The 17,834-nt window shown below is 36.3% G+C and overlaps 1 protein-coding gene across 1 annotated transcript in view; it reads right to left on the bottom strand.

The window, feature by feature from the left end:
* Positions 1-17,418, bottom strand: part of LOC130734518 (serine/threonine-protein kinase ATM) — a 92,598-nt gene extending 75,180 nt beyond the window's left edge. The window contains exons 1-15 of the mRNA XM_057586965.1: positions 17,109-17,418; positions 16,537-16,645; positions 16,285-16,428; positions 14,990-15,151; positions 14,692-14,887; positions 14,441-14,597; positions 14,205-14,344; positions 14,043-14,130; positions 9,517-9,620; positions 8,430-8,528; positions 7,827-7,883; positions 7,501-7,585; positions 6,894-6,968; positions 3,239-3,280; positions 3,097-3,167 (exon numbers count right to left, since the gene is read on the bottom strand). Of these exons, the coding sequence (XP_057442948.1) occupies positions 3,097-3,167; positions 3,239-3,280; positions 6,894-6,968; positions 7,501-7,585; positions 7,827-7,883; positions 8,430-8,528; positions 9,517-9,620; positions 14,043-14,130; positions 14,205-14,344; positions 14,441-14,597; positions 14,692-14,887; positions 14,990-15,151; positions 16,285-16,428; positions 16,537-16,645; positions 17,109-17,183 (1,604 nt within the window). The 5' untranslated portion in view covers positions 17,184-17,418. The remainder of the gene's footprint in view (positions 1-3,096; positions 3,168-3,238; positions 3,281-6,893; positions 6,969-7,500; positions 7,586-7,826; positions 7,884-8,429; positions 8,529-9,516; positions 9,621-14,042; positions 14,131-14,204; positions 14,345-14,440; positions 14,598-14,691; positions 14,888-14,989; positions 15,152-16,284; positions 16,429-16,536; positions 16,646-17,108) is intronic.
* Between the last annotated feature and the right edge of the window lie 416 nt (positions 17,419-17,834).

The raw sequence follows: 17,834 nt of genomic DNA, 5'->3' as shown, positions 1-17,834 counted from the left end.
AAGAATGTAGAAACAATATTTAGGCCCCGTTTGGAAGAGCTTATTTGAGCTTATCTGATAGCATAAGCTCTTATGCCAGTGTTGGGAGAGCTTATGCAAACAGCTTATGGTCTGCAATAAGCTGTTTTGAGCTTATTTTCATAAGCTATTCAGGATAGCTAATGAAAAAGAGCTTATGCTTATATATAGCTTATTTTCAATTTATTTCAATAAAACTTTAAAAAAGCTTATGTATAAGTGCTTATGTCATAAGCGCTTATGACCATAAGCGCTTATGACCATAAGCGCTTAATTAAGCTGTGTTTCCAAACGGGGCCTTAGTACAGAACAAATTACATATTCAGCAAGGAAAGGAAATTATGAAAGGAAAAAAGAAAAGGCAATATACTGAATTCAGAATCAATGGTTGATGCCTTTCCTTAGTACTCTGATTTCTCTTTAACAAAAGCTTCATATACACAACTTATTCCACTTCATTAATGTTGAGTATATTCAGTACTCGGTTCTCAACATGTATTGTATGCAGCAAGTGCATTTCAATCTGTTAGATACCTGTTATGTTTCCGTTGTACTAAGTTGAATTAGTAGTAAAAGTTAGGGTTATTTAGATGACAGATGTGTCATCATAACCGCTGCAGCTATGAGCTCCAGCCATTCCTTGTATATAAGCTCTATTGTACGCTTAGACAAAGCAATGAGAATAGAATACATTATTCAGAAACTCTCTCTCACATTTTCTCTCTGTTTCTCTCACTTTCTTTCACCTCATTTCTTAATATGGTACCTTGAGCTTCATTCGATATTTGAACTATGGCTTCGCCTAGCAATCCTTTCAGCTCTAATGGAAATCAATCCTCATCTACTTCCCCAATCACCTTTTAGCACACTATTAAGTATCAAGCTTGATGAAACATATTTTCTCTGTGGAGACAGTATAGGCCTCATTAACTTCACCAAGGTCTCTGTCAGATTCACATAAAAAAGGACTAGAATTGTTCGATTCACAAGGTAATGATGAAAGCAGTGACCTTTGATCACAGGGTCCACTTGAAGCTTGCACAATATAAAAATCTTGACATCAAGTTTCCAGACATTACAGAAGGAGAAATGGTGATAGGTTCAGAGGCTGGCACCAACGAAGTACCAGGAACTGGTGAAGCAATCTGAGGTGGTTACCCCAGAAGCATTGAAGTTTATGAGATCGCAACTAAAGACAAAGGAATGTTGTCGATATGCACCAGAGATTGAGGAATGGTGCTTGAAGAATAGATCTGCATTGAAGCAGGAGGCGCCTGCATTGAAGATATGGCACCAGAGACAGGTGTGAATTGGAACTGAAAAAGGAAGGACTAAAGAATATGGAATCGCATGCAGGGAAGATACTTCACCAGAAATTGAAGCGCTGAGGAGGAAGACGCTTCATACGCCTGCATTGGAACTGGAGGTGAAATTTTTTGAAGCAAAGAAGCGAATGCAGGCGATGAAAGCTTGAGAATTAAAAGTACATAAAGAACCGACACTGGTGAGGTCTTCACCAGCGGTGGCTGGGCTACCGAACCCTGTAACTGCATTTTAACTACCTCACTAATCAAATCATAACAACTTAAGAGATTTGACTAACTAACAATAACAGTATAATCAGTAGCTAAGCTAACCTACTGCAGTAAGCATGGTAGTCAAAAGCGCGCTTTAAAGCACTAAAGCGTGCGCACTTTAGGGGCACCCACGCTTCAAGCAGTGGCTAAAGCGGGATTCAGGCTAGACTCTAGAGCGTTGCAAAAGCGCGGAAGCGTGCTGAAGCGGGCTTTATAAGCTTCTGCCGCTTTCATGGAGATCCAGAATTCCTCGGGTTTTTGAACCGTTTCGCCACCCGGTAAGCCAAAATAGGGTTTTCACCCCAAACAACACTCATTCTCACTCCAAAACCTTCTTCTCTCTCACAACTCTCTCTCCTGCGCAGCCACCGGCTTCGGCCCTTCCCTTCGGTTCTCCTTCACTAGTTCTCGTTCTCCTTGTCCAGTTCTCTCTTTCCGATCTGAATTATCAATTATGAGTTATGGTACTTTATGATTTATGTATGACATTCCTAAGAATTTTTGTTAGTTATACCTGTTAGAAATCCTTAGTTAGAACCACACAACACCACAAAACCTTAGGCTTAAGGCAATGGGTGTGTGTGTTCTTTATTATATATGCACTTGTGCACTTGCTAATCTTGGCAATGTGGGACTTCTTTGAGTTACCACTTCATTATCTCTATTACTCCCCCTCAATTGGGACTCCATTTTTTTTTTTTTTTTGCCTGTGCCTTGCACTCCAGCGGGAACATCAGTGGTCGTCGGACTTGTGCTCCTTCGTCTGAGTCTGCCTTTCGACTTTCTTTGTCTGGGCTAGTACTCTAGTGGGAGCATCGGAGTTCCTTGGACTTGTGCTCCTTCATCTGAGTCTGAGGTCTTGGCTTGCGCAAATGGGACTGCCATTTTTGCTTTTTTTTTTTCAATCTTTTTTTTTTTTTACTTTTTTTTTACGTTTTTTTTTTTTTTTTGAAAGCGGAAGTCATGGCTTGGATCAGACCAGCTCTGATACCATGTTAGAAATCCTTAGTTAGAACCACACAACACCACAAAACCTTAGGCTTAAGGCAATGGGTGTGTGTGTTCTTTATTATATATGCACTTGTGCACTTGCTAATCTTGGCAATGTGGGACTTCTTTGAGTTACCACTTCATTATCTCTATTAATACCATTTATATGCATATAAGTATTATATATATATACATAAATGTTAAAAGCTACTAAAGCGTACACTTTAGGTTACGCTTTAGCGCTTTACGCTTTAGGACCCTCTACGCTTATTGCTAAAGCTAGCTTTTGACTACCTTGGCAGTAAGCAATAGTAAGTAACCAAACACAGAGAATAGAGAGTACAAGCACACAGATCCCTAACAGTATCAAGGTATTCTATACATCCATGAAAGAGTGTGGCAATATATGATTGAATTTATTTACCGACTTAAATGATTTGCTTCCATTTATTTTTCAACAATCTTTGAACCATATTTTCCATGTAATGTAATCAAGAAAAAAGACACTTACATTGAAGTTGGTCTTTTGAAAAACTGAAGATCCCACACATCTTGAGGTATAAGACATGTATTTACTAACTCCTGAATAGAAGCATGTAATGTAAGATATATCATTAGCAGAAGAGTCAAGAGTGTATAATTCTATAACTCACATTTGAGGTTATATTAGCAAGAAGCACCAGTGCAGCATCCACCTGCATTAACATGTCTTTATCAAAATTAAAATCGCAACGTAAGGAGAAGTAACCTACAGAAATTTCAAGTTTATTCCAAAAAATAAAAATAATATAAGCAAACCAAGCAGACTATAGAAACATAAAATTATGAAAACAAATTAGACCTTTTAGCTCCAACTGTGAACTCTGTTCTTAAGCGAATACAACCCATTACTACCCACTGCAAAACATTTAAAGACTTGTGGACTATCTCAAATTCAATCCTAAGAGGTCTGATAATTTGAATTGAATCGTATTTATACGTTAGCACAAAAGATATTTCGCCCGCGGTAAAAATAGAGGAGCTGACTACTCTTATAGCATGCAATTCTATAGAAGAGATGATGACCCAGCAGAAGAAACTTAGCCTTGAGTTGTATACTGAATCTATAGATTCAGTGATGTAATATTCTATTTTTGAGAAATACAATCTCCCTCCCTCATCTTTCTCAAATGGTATCAAGAGCAAATTGATCCTGCCATGACTTCTGTAAAATTATAAGAAACCGAGAGATAATATAAGAATTCAATTCGTGTGTCAAAATTACACAATGGGGAACATTATTTATTATAGGCACCATAAAGGCACAACAAATACAAAATATACTAGAAATATTCTATTCCCCTATTTACATGATTACTTCCCTAATTACATGATTAGGTTACCTAATAACCATAAATAAAAGATATCCAATTATTTACAAGATATCTAACACCCCACCTCAAGCTGAAGCATATATGTCATATGCACAGCTTGAGGAGGAGTGTTAGATATCTTGTAAACAAATTGGATATCTTTTATTTATGGTTATTAGGGAACCTAATCATACAATTGGGGAAGTAATCATGTAAATAGAGAAATAGAAAACTTCTAGGACATTTTGTATTTTATTGTGCCTTTATGGTGCCTATTAAATAATGATCCCCATTGTGTAATTTTGACACACGGATTAAATCTAATATTGTCTCTAGGTTTCTCCTGACTCTACATGGTATCAAAACCTGACGAGAGACAATCCTAATTTTACAACTTCCGAAGCAGCTATTACGCCGCCACCATGACCTCCACTGTTTCAAAGAATGGGATCTTCCTGTCACAAAGGAAGTATGTTCTGGTCTAGTTATCCGATCGGTCTTATGATATCATGTGAGACACCTATATAGCCATCAATGAAACTTGCAGAAGATGGAGTTCCTTTCTCTGACCTATAGAAGTATAGAAGACTAGTGGGTAAGTTGAACTATCTAACTGCTGCCACGCCAGATATTGCTTCTCGACTGACACTCATTGGGAAGCACTATAAGCATTCGATTGGCCATATCTCTAGCCAATGTGCAAATGGATCTAGGATAGGCTCTGATACCATAATAGAACTGAAGCAAAACAGAGAGAGAGAGGAGAGAGAAAGTAGATCGGAGATTGAATATTGTTATTGGTAGTTACAATAGTGATGGCTTACACTATTTATAATATGCAAGTCATAGCTTGCAGAGTAAGCTATTGCTTACTGTAACAGAAACCTAACTGTCTAACTGCCTAACAACCTAACTGCATAACTGTCCTAACTATCTAACTACCTAACAGAGTGTATACTCTATTACTAATGTGCATCATTAAGTATTTGAAGAAAGCTCCGGGAAAAGACATTGCATACAGGGATCATGTGCTGGCAAGATCAAGTGCAAAAGTTAAATACTGGTCTACGGCACAAACTACTTGTGAACTCAAGTGGAAAGACAGATTTTGGGTGACATGGGATTTGATAGCACATTCGTGTAAATCTTTGGTGCAATTATGCATCTCATCAATCATGAAAAAGCTCAACATATTGAAGAGGACTGTAATTTCGTCTGTGATAAGGTTCAACATTACTTTACATCACCCTCCTATGTTAGGACAGGCAACCAACTCGCAGATTAGTTTACAAAGGCCTTCAATGGGGGTATGTAATGATTTCTTTTGTAATAAGGTGGGCATGATCAATATCTATACGTTGACTAAAGATATGGCCAAATACGTTTTTATAAAGGGTTTAGCAATACTCACCTCTAAGCTAGTTTTTATAAAGGGCATAACCCAAATTCTAAGATGGTATCAGAGCCTATCCTAGATCTGTTTATTAAGCCACCCAAAAATGGGTCACCCACTATCCTGAGTTGACAACATTGGTGTTGAGAAATCCCACATTAACTAGAGATATGGCCAAACAAGTCTTTACATAGAGTAGTGCAACCCTCATCTATGAACTAGCTTTTGGGGAAGAGTTGGGTCTAACCCAATACATACGTACGTACATACTTACACGCGAGCGCAGCACATAATCATCCCATTACAGTTTATCCTTCTATCATCCCGTTACAGTTTACCCTTCTATTGGATGGTCTGTTTTTATTCTTTTTGTTTTTTATTCTGTCAGACTGGTTTCTATTTAGGTTCTCTTTTAGTCTCTATCTCTATATTTACCCCAGCACCCTCTATCTCTTTTAATTAACACAACAACCTCTCCTAGTTAGTCCTTTATTTTTTAGTATCTCTTTTATCACAGCAACCTCTCTTTTTTATGTCATGGATTTTGAGTACTTTTTAAGCATTGTTTTTCGTATAAACTATATCACAAAAAGCAGCGTAGCAGCCATCCCGCTATAGCGTTTTTTGGGTTGGCCACTATGCCCTTATCAGGGATTGACAACACTAGTGTGGAGAAGTCTCGCATTGACTAGAGATATGGCCGAATAAGTCTTTATGAAGGGTAGAGAAACCCTCATCTCTGAACTAGCTTTTGGGGAAGAGTTGAGTCTGACCCAATACATACGTACATACTGACACACGTGCGCATACAGAAAGATACCTACATACTTTCTCATCCTTCCTCCTCTCTTTACCACTTATTAAGATAGAAGAATAGCACAAAAGAGATCCCCAAACTTACCTTACCGATTAAGATAACCCCTCAATACGAAGAGAAAAGGGGGAGAAAACAGTAGAGAACAAGAAAAAACATCAATGGAGGAAGGCTATAAAATCCCTAAACATGTCTTTTAAAGAAACTCCCTAATAATGATATAGAGAGTCGGTGTGTTTATAGCTTAGTACAACATATCTTTCTCATCTTAATGCTTCTAGTATATAAATAAACAGAGCTTGTTCTAGATTGTTCAACAGCTCAGGGTTAAATAGGGAGCTAATTCAATTTAAAGGCCACATAACGAAATAATGGAATAGCAGAGCTTGTTGCAATCTATAGTTGTTAATTTTCATTGGAAATTTGAAGTCATGTTGATATCAAATGTTCTTATCATTATCTAGTAGTGGATATTGGAAAATGCTCCTTTGACCAATCTTATCAACACTTTCCTTACACAAATCTTGCTTCATTAGTTTGCATATTTAAGTTTCTTTATAATTTCTGTTAACTCAGCAAGTCATTCCCAAAGCCCCTTATCTGAACTTATATAACCTTCATTAGACAATCTTTGTGCGAATAATCATTGCTCAATACTATATTAGTGATTATATCTGCAAGGAAATGATTCCATACCCATAAAAAACAACACTTAAAATTGGGAGGATGGCTTTGAAAACCAAACTTACAACAGCAGTTATATTGCTGAAAATAGGCAACCCGTGCACAATAGTACTCCAAAGTAGTTGCCAACCATTGATGAACTGCAAAAATTCATTTGATCAAATCAATACATGCTTTAGCAATGAAGTATCATACTGGAGATGAAGAAGTAAGAAGGACGATGACAATTGTCCAGTACAGCTTTAAAAAGAGTAATCAACAACTCGGTGACTGCTAAGGAATACTTTATAGTTACCTTAAAAGATTATTCAAAATTTTTAATCAGCATAAGGGTGACAATTCTTGTCTCTACTTCTTTTTTGTCCCCTTAATAAGTACTACTTTATAACATTCTCATCACATTGCTTTTACAAAAATCTGTACTCAGATCATTAAATAGATACCTAAAATACATATGAATAAGGAGGATAGGATTACTCCTTAACCAAAAAATAAAGGAAAACACAACAACAAATGACGGGGAAAAGCACATCAAATCAAAACAAGCTGCCCAGCATCATTTTCACATGGTGATCCACCATCATCAGACCTAACTATATGTTGAGTGTTAGAATTTGGGTGCATAAGTGTGACATACATCAAGGAAAAAACATGCCAGAAAGACAAAAAGACCTCATTCAAGGTAGAAGATGGCATTGACGATATTTCCATCATTGAATTCGGAAGTAACAGAACAGACGAAAGTTCCTGCAAACTCCTGTAGATGCAAGGGTAACCAGGTTCAGACAATATTAAGATGGTAACCAGGGTCCATATAGTACCAATTCAAATTTCAATATACCAGAATGGCATATGGAATATCGAAAAAAGGAATAAACTCCTAGAACGAATGTGAAAATTGAAATGCATAAGCACTACACTGTCTTGTTTGTGTGCATATAACAAGAGACAATAAAATAGTGTAAAGAGAGCACTTATAGGAATTCACAGCAGCATACCGCAGAGTCCACAACAAACCATCATAGGCCCGATCAACATTTGCAGTATTAAGGACTCTGCAATATTATCCCAACTTGGTTAATAACAGTGGTATTCATGAACATTCTTTATTACAATGTTGTGTCTTGTATGCATAAACAGATATTCAATTTAAACCATGAGAAAAGTAATTGAGTATTCAAAGAAAGTCCACGTTCCAACCAGCAAATTGTCAAACATAAGTTGCCTCCAACAAATGCACAATATTACCGCAGATAATGTTACATAAAAAGAACAAACTTAAATAAAGGAAAAAAGGGGGAAATACTGTAAGAAAAAGAGGGCAAAAGGAGAATAAATAAACTGTAAGAAAAGAAAGGGTTCGAGAGAAAATAAATGTCTTCATAAAAATTGTAAATTACTGTAATCCAGAAAAGTTTAGGTTTTAACACAATAAAAAGAATAAAAAGGTCAAGAGAGTGAGGAATCATAATGTCCGCTGATTCTATAGTCTTTTCTGCAGATAACTACCTATAATTATGAAAGAGATATGAACGGATCCAATGCTGAAACAAATGCCCACAGTAACCATTCCATTGTTTACCCTGCTAATCATAAAGTACCTGTCAAAGCTCATACATATGCCTTCAAACCAGTAGAGACACAGATCTTTGCCAATGCGACTATAGTAGTTCCGAATGAGATAACAAAATGCAGCAATCCTGTAGAATAGATTCTTCATTACTTTGGCATGACGGTGTTTTATTTAAACAAAATCTATATTAATAATGCTAAACACAATAAAACTATTTCAGCATTATAATATCAGAATTTGCAATCAAGGACTTCACTATAGAAGAAAGTATTAGATCAAATACCATAAAGTTAGAAAATATAATGAACTGATCACATAAAACTCAACAACCCCAAAATTATGTCCAGGAAAAATATTGTTTTAAAACCTGATAACTTGGGTACTATAAGAGGGCTATGGAAACAATGAAATCAATTTATATTTTAAGTTCACTTTTTCACTTATCATGTATCCAATGTTGTGTGTAACATACTATACTTTAATTGCTCCTGTGCCCTTAATTTTAACAGCTTGATACTGTTTATCCAAACTGATAGGATTTGAAAGTCATTCAGAACCATGGCTTCTAAGCAAGCTGAGCACAGTATAAAACAGATGTTCAATGCATCAAGTCATTGTAGTGTTGAAGACCTTGGTAAAAAAAAAGGCACTACCCACTTTCTAATTGCAGGAACGTGTGAAAGGTAAAACGTGGTTGCTTGCATCAAAGTACAAAATGATGTGGAGCATGTTATAAAAGGAATAGTATGAATGCATAATATTGTTTCCCAGATGGTCTACCATGATAAAATGCATAGCGTATAATAGGAAGCTGAAGATTCTGTTGAGAGAGACACCAAACAAAAACCGAAGACATCTCAATAGATGGAGAAGACTCAACCCCAAAATAAACCTTTGCAGGTATAACTATTAACTAAAGTAGAAGTTTTTTTTTAGAACAGCTATTTTTATTGTTAGGAGTAAGGACTACAATTATAGGACGGGAACAAAATTACAAAGGATAAGGAAGATTAAACCAAGCACGTCAAAGAGGTACTAAAAAAATAGTTGATGACAGTATGGCATACTAAAGAAAGTGTTTTACAGTGCAACCCTCAAATTAGCTTATAGATTACCATAGCCATTTGCCTTTCATTAGTGCCTCTCTCAGGACCATAGCAGCAGGCTCCCTCTTAACCCGTTTTTCACTTAATGACGCTTTGGTTGTATTAAGGCATGCCTGAGGAACAAATCAGAATAGCCAGCAATATTAAAATTCTTAAAGGAAATAAAATTAACATACACCAAATCCACCCAAAGTAAACCTACAAACATTACTTGGAAATTCTAGACATAAATAAATCAAAAGATAATAGTAGCTGAAATTTTTCAAGAATTTCAGCAAAACCAAATAAATCATCCGAACAAGAAACAGAATTGTTGCTAGAGAAAAAAGAGGGTCGGAAATATTAGAGAATACTGTATATTGCACTGTTAGTTATCATAGTGCCAGCTCTAAAAAGTTAGTTTTCTGTTATTTTCTTTCTGTTATGAATGTTCATCTAGCCAACTTTCAACCTTTGCAGACCAGGGCCATATCTGGCAATGTTAAGCCTAAATATTTCCAACTTTGTTACTTGCTCAAGCTGAACCAACACCAATTAAACAAGTTACTAAGAGCATCTACATCCATCATACTCACTAAAATATCTAAACTTCATATTTTACAATTTCCCATAATGCCACATCATTTACACAACTTTACTAACTTTTTACTCGAACCCAACAACTCTTAAAAATTTCTATAGTGGATCCCACCATCAACATTACATTTGTATATTTTATTATTTATCTCATTTTAATCTAATTATATTAATTGTAAGTGCTTGTAATAAATGCAAGCTCACTTTTCAAGTCTAGTGTAGAGTATCTATTCCCACATACTCATCTTTGCCATGTTGAAATTGAATATTTACTCCAATGGTAATAGATACTCATATGAGTATGTATTTAACATTAGATACTACCATTGAAGATGCTCTAAGGACCCAAAATAGTTTGCTGCTATGGAGGATGAGTTTAATGGTTGGCTTGTTACTAACACATGGACTGTAGTGCAGTTACTTTCTAATATGTAACCTATTGTAAATGGATTTTCAAAATTAAAGAAAACCCGGATGGTTCTGTTCTATTAATAGGTACAAAGCTAGACTTCTGGCAAAGGGTTATAATTATTCTAAAACTTTCTCTTCAGTGGTGAAGCCTATAATTATTCGTGTCATTCTTTCATTGACTGTTTCTAAAGTGTGGCACATTCATCAATTAGATGTGAATAATGCTTTTCAAGGAACATGTGTATATGGTTCAACCTCCTGGTTTTGAAGTAAGTTAAGACTTCGGTATGCAAATTAAACAAAGCTTCGTATGGGCTCAAACAAGCTGCAAGAGCTTGGTTTGAAAGGTTAAACTCAGCTCTTGTGAAGTATGGTTTCAAAACTAGTTGTTATGACCCTTCTTTGTTCATTCTACTTACTGCTACTTTTTGTATATAGATCCTAGTTGTTGAGAAGCCCCACATCGACTAGAGATATGGCCAAATAAGTCCATATATAGGATAGAGCAATCATCACCCCAAAGCTAGCTTTTGTGGAAAAGTTAAACCTAGCCTGAATTTTAAAATGGTATCAAAGACTATCCTGGATCCGTTTATTGGGCTACCCATAAATGGGTCACCTGCAGATGTCCAGTCCTGCAGACTTCACGCCCCAAATGTCCAGCCTTGGGAGGGGGTGTTAGGATTCTGGGTTTAGTTTATTTTAGGAGGTTATATTTGACCTTTTATTTTGATTTGGTTAACTTTTAGATTAAGAGTAGAGTATCTTTTATTTTAGAATTACTTCTTTCATTCTTAGGGGTTAGGTCTATATCTATTAGGATTAGTTTATTATAAATAAGAGGTCTATCATTAGGTTAGGTAGGAATTTGATTATTGAGTTAGAAAGGTTTTTACCTTGTGAAGCGGTTTCTCTTGTAAAAGAAGGATTTCATTCTTTGTGTATTTTTATTTTATTTTAAATCATTTCAGTAAATTCCAAAAATATTACCTTTTGCTCTTGTTTCATTTTGTTTGGCTGTTAGGGGAAAACCAACCCTAACAGGGGGTATGTTGAGAAATCCCACATTGATCATAGATATGGCCAAATAAGTCAATATATAGGGCAGAGCAATCCTCACTCCTAAGCAAGTTTTTGGGGTAGAGTTAGGCTTAACCTGAACTAAGACTAGGTAGATGACATTAGAGCTGGGTAAGCGGGTCAAAGTTCGCGGGCCAACCCGCGTAACTCGCGATCCGCATGGTCAATAGCCCGGTGTATGGTGGTTCGCTTAAATGCGGGCCTATCTGGGCTGGCTCGTTTAGCCCGCGGTTTAAATGGGATGAACCCGCGGTTTTGCGGGCTGGTTCGCGGGCCATATAAGTACATAAAAAAATTATCCTCATAGTCCATGAACTACTTTACTTGATCTTGAATTCTTGATAGAGTGGCCCAAAAAAAAAACCAACTCAAGAGACCCAAGTGAAGTGAGAAACTCATCACTTACCAGACAAGTTACCTTACGTACCCTACTTCTCTTCTCTTACTCTCTTTCTTTTATGGTTTCTGTCTCTCTCAAGTCTCCCACCGCCACCATGAAATCTACTTGCTTTGAATATGTGGAACATTTTAGAGTTTGATTATGTAATGTGGAATTTGGAGAATTGTTTTGGCAATCAGTTTTCTCTATTTTTTTTAGGTTTTTTATGCTAGTTTTATTTTAAAATCTAATAGTGGCCCGCGGGCCAGTTCGTTTATCCACGGTTTAAGCGGAGCGGACGCGGGCTAACTTAAATACATGCTCATTTATTTGCGAGCCTACACGGGCAAGCCCGCTAACGTGCGGGCCTATGCGGGGCGGGCTTATGCGTGGCGGGCTAGACCGCATACCCAGCTCTAGATGACATCATAGTCACTGGAAACTCTCTTTGACTCGTGCAGAAAATTGATCAAAAACTGCACTATGAGTTTGCTTTAAAGCAACTAAGAAAATTGGATTAATTCTTGGGCGCACAAGTTCAGCATTTACAGGATGGGTCCTTTACTATTAAGTCGGTCTAAATATATTGGTGATCTTTTTGATAGAGCTTCTATGAATGAGGCAAAGGGCATCGCTACTCCTTTGTGGGGGCTCTTCAGTATGCCACTTTAAAAAGGCCAGAAATCAGCTTTGCACTCAATAAAGTATGCCGGATTTTGAGTCAGGCACTGGAGGAAAATTGAAAGGCTGTTAAACGAATTCTTAGGTATCTTTAGAGTGCCACTCATCACGGTTTACTTATCAAACCTTGTTCTCTAACTTCTCCTAATTCTCTTGTGGCATTGTGATGTTGATTGAGCTACAGACCCAGATGATAAGAGATCAACTCTGGGATCTTGTTATTTTTGGTCCTAATTTGGTTTCTAGGAGTTCAAAGAAAGATTTTAGTTGCTAGATCCAACACTGAAACCGAAAAAACGAAGTTTATCAAATAGTGCTGCAGAATTTTTGTGGGTGCAGTCTCTTTTGACTGAATTGAAGATTCTTTTTCAGCCACCTGAAATCTACTGTAATAACATGAGTAGAGGGGCTTACTCATAATCCAATCTTTCACACTAGGACTAAGCATATGCAATTGGATATTTTCGTTGTGAGAGAAAGTTCTCAATAAGTTTATTTGTGCGTCGCATTCCTTCCTAGGATCACGAGGATGATACTTTTACATAGGCTCTTTGACCAATTTGGTTTGAATCTTTGAGAGACTAACTCAATGTGGTAGCTCTTTCTCTCCCACCTTGAGCTTGAGGGGGCATATTAGAGGATACTGTATATTGCACAGTTATTATAGTGAGCTGTACAAAGTTAGTTTTCTGTTATGATTAGTTAGGATTAGTACTTAGCTTCCTTTATAAGCTTTGTCTTTAGCTCACTATATAAGAGAAGCCTGCTTGTATCACAATTCATCCATTAAATACAGATTCAATATTGCACATTTCTGTTTTCCCGCAAAACCTAGTCTCTATTCTTTCAATAGGAAAGACTCTAAATCAGAAATATATATACAAAGGGATTTTCATTTCTTATATGCAGAGAAACTGGGCAGTCTCCTTATTATTTTTATCATTTGTATATAAAGGAAACCAAAAGGATAAAAGTAATAAGGAGACTGCCCAGTTTCTCTGCATATAAGAAATGAAAATCCCTATGTAAAACATTGTGCATAGCACCAGAGATATCAATTAAGACAATACTATCGCAATTAAAATCTAAGGGTAAAGAGAAACCTAGGGCCAAATACACAAGAGCACTGTGAAAAACCACACTGCAATAACATTTTTGCTTCAGTCTATTCATTGAAGCCTCAAAACAGACCATGAGAAGCTATACCAGCTAAACAGCAAAGTCATTCTTTAAGAACACCAAACAAAAATAATGAAGGAAAACTGGAAAAGTGAAGCATAACAAAACTACGAAAATTCTAATCTAATTAACTAATTAGATCAGAATCAATCAAAATAATTGCAGAAAAATATCAAAAAATTAACAAGAACTGAACATAGGAATCGGAGGCTAATTTTCTAGTAACTACCTTAAAAAATAGAACGGCTGCAAGTTCCACCAAGCCACATTGTGAGCTGCTCAAAACTCCAAGTTTATCATCTTTTTGCCCATCACCCCTGGAGAGAAAGTTATGAAGTATCAAAAGATCCATAATTAAAAATATGCACAGGATAACATTAGAAACACTCACCGTGTAATTGAAGTACTAGACATGCTACCCTGATCTAGATCCTTATAAATCACATCCAAAAGCTGTTCTACCAATAAACACTTGTCACCAGCACCTCTGACTAAATTTAACTGTATCCTTGCATAGAACATGAGTGAATCCTGCAACAGAAATATTAACATATCAGTTTGAAAAAATTTAAAAACAATTTCTAATTTTAATATGGTATTTTGCTATAAATTGCAATGGTAATAGACCTTGAGAACTCGATCATGTGTCGTCAGCCAACAGCGAAATAGAAACTGCTCAATGGCATTATGAATTTCCAACAGCTGAAAGCCCAAATTTGGACCATCATTCAACAAATATGTGTTAATACACTCAATAAGCTTGCGTGATATCTTTCCGTCTTCCCTGAAGAAAGTAACAAAAACAAAAGATATTTTGTACTCTAGAAGATCATGATAATGGCAATGAAAGAAAAACATTGAATCACATTATGCAATACCTGATGAATGAACAGATCCTAACAAACCCCTGAACAATGTCTTCTCTTAAATTATCAGGGTAGTCTCCAGGAGGATAATCCAAAAGTGAATGAAGTGTCAAGATAAAGCGGAAGACCTCCTCCTTGGAGGTACAATGACTAATATTTTTCCCGTTCAAGCTCGCTTCAACTTTCTCCATGTAAAGAATCACTAGGCCTAACCAAAAGAATTTTATTAGAAGAATGAAAACGAAGGTTAAACAACATGGTATTGATGAGATGTGGGGAAGGTGCGCCCCTCAAGGTTACAGAAACTTACTGCAGTAAATGCGCTTCCTCATCTGGAGACTATAATCCTTAACTGCCAATAGATGCCGGAGAATAATCCCATACTCTGACTGAAAGCTTGGAACATTGCTCAGGACATCCCAAACATGATTAAAAAGTGGTTTAACCACAGATGATAACGGTAACATTTTGCCTAAAAGCAGAGGGAAAACAGGTAACTAAGAGGAGGAGGAAAATTCACAACATAAACTTCATAATAGAATTTCTAAAATTTCTGTTTTCAAAGTATTAAGAAATTAATTTAAAAAATAACAGATTAAAGCCTCAAAAGTATACACACACTTATCCGTTTAGCTCCTCCTAGTTTGGGGTAGAGTTAGGCTTATCCCGAAGTCTGAGAGCTCTCATTTTCTAAGAAAAATCATCAAAAATAGAATCAATTTAATAGCTGTAGACGTTCTTCCTAGTTCCCGTCAAAACTCACCAATCAAAATATTACATTTCAACTAAAAATTAAAATAAAACGATATTTCCCCTCTTTAAACCCTAATATCATGTGTTACAAGACTCTTCAACATTCACCTTCACAAGTTCTTTTAAAGCATGATGACGCAGAGACAGAATTGCTGTATGGCCTAAAGCAATCAGACTAGCTTAGGAAGATTCAGTGATGTAGTTATGGTCTTATGGAGTTTTAGGCTAAGAAGAAGTGAGCGTGATCATGCAGTATTTTTCTAACAAACTATCAATGGTTGCATCTTACCAGTTGTAAATGTTGATAATATTGTGATTATAGGAAGTGATAGAGAAGGAATTGGCAACTTGAAGAATTTCGTTCAAACCAGTAGGTAAGCTGAACTATTTAACCTTCACCAGGCCAAATATCGCTTTCCAAGTGAGTGTTGCAAGTCAATTTATGTCCTCCCAGACTAACACACATTGGGAAGCACTAATCCGCATTGTTAAGTATTTGAAGAAAGCTTCGGGAAGTATTGTATACGAAGATCATAGACACAAGCGAGTAGAAACCTTGTCAAATGCTAACTGGGAGGGATCCCCAATGGCTAGAAAATCAACCGCAAGCTATTGTGTATTTTTTAGAGGTAATTATAATGAATCAATATAGATGCAGATAATGAGCCTGTAACAGCTCAAAGAGCCATTAAAACATCATGAAACTGTTATAATGACACCACGAGAAAACACAAAAATCATTTATTGCATCATTGCAATTTACTTAGAATTGAACTTTATTTTGTTGATAGTTTCTAATCAAAAGGGAAGAAAATAATGAACATGTTACAAACTAAACTACTTCCAACTGACCTGAATACTTAGCATCTTCTGCTCGTTGCACGACAACTCTAAGAGTCTTTGCATATGTCATCTTTGGGTTTCTCCGCTTACTCGAGGATATTTCCGATGACACACATTGAATAAGCAAGGAAATCAGAAAAGGCCATGTTTCAGCTGCCCAACAAAAAAAAAATCAAAAAAAAAACAAATCCATAATAAGTAAAAGTTACACCTTGGCATGGATAACCTTATGAGTATTACATTTCAAAAAGATAATCTTACAGTGAGGAACTTCATTTGCTCTAAGCTTTGCAGTATTCAATCCAATAAACTCGCAAAAGTTATATGATCTTTCCCCTTCTAACCAAGTATTTAACAACTTGATCCCTTCCTGGTAAAGGTGCAACACAATACCACTAATTAGAATCATCAAACAGTCCTCAGACGACGCACACTGAAAAGAAAATCTCAAATATCGAATAACAATCAGCCAGCTAAATCATACCTCAGTATCATATATTAAAAAGAATAAATGAAAATGTATAATCATATTTGTTTCAAAAACAGGCTAAATGTATTCTTGATTCTTGAATTCCCTAATTTCACCAATGGATAAATCTCTCTATAGTAACAATAAATCAAAACAGATATACAAGAAGCTTCCAGAACCATTGAAACCAGATGAAACAGAAAAAACAATTTCAGCATTAAATTGATCGAAGCATGCATTTCCATTAACAGGAACAACGGAAGTTTTCATTTCCATTCAAAATCGCCGATTAGCGATTTCATGCAGCGAGCAACAAAAGGAAAAGCAAGTAATCATGCGATGATGAAGAGAAAATGGAAGTTACTTCTCGAGGTTTAGCTTTATCGGATGAGAGTTTATCTAAGATCTCTTGAACGTCTCTGGAAGTGACCGTCGCCATTGTTATCGCTACGAACTCAGTGGTGAGACATCGAGTGCAGGAACGAGAATGGAGGTAGCACAGGCTTCACGGTGGAAAGGTTAGGGTTTAGGGCGATGAGGAATGTGGCGGGAAATGAAGGGGTTTAGACTCCGGAAAACAGGATTTCATGCCCCAATAGTGTGAGACGATGGGAATGGATCCCTTTAACACCGGAAGAAAATGGCTGTGTTTTGTTTAAACAAGTCAAAATTTGTTCAACTTCAAAGGTGTGAGTGAACATATGTAAACACCATTTCAATCAGGATTATTCACTAACTAGTTAATTTGAGAAAATTAAATTAAAAAAATAATAAAGCATAGGGTTTATTAGAATTTTATATTCTTATAATGGTTAGGATTTCATGTTTTAATTGAATATTTATTTCCAATAATTTAGATTTAGTTTAGTTTTATTAGATAGGTTCTTGGGACTATTTAAGAGTACATAGGGTTTCATGTTTCATAACTATCTTAATCGTGGCAGCCCTCATACTTGAGACATGTTACTTGCCCAGCCAAAGCCTATTAGAGTCGGGTTCAACTCGTCCCGATCTATAAAACATGACTGAAAATGTTGTCCAACTTCAAACTCGGTTTTGCGTAAAGACGAGTACAAGTTGACCCTTAGGT

This window comes from Lotus japonicus, chromosome 1, assembly GCF_012489685.1.
Source record: "Lotus japonicus ecotype B-129 chromosome 1, LjGifu_v1.2".
Lineage (NCBI taxonomy): Eukaryota > Viridiplantae > Streptophyta > Magnoliopsida > Fabales > Fabaceae > Lotus > Lotus japonicus.
The sequence above is the reverse complement of the archived record's forward strand: the minus strand, read 5'-3'. Positions and strand labels throughout refer to the sequence as shown.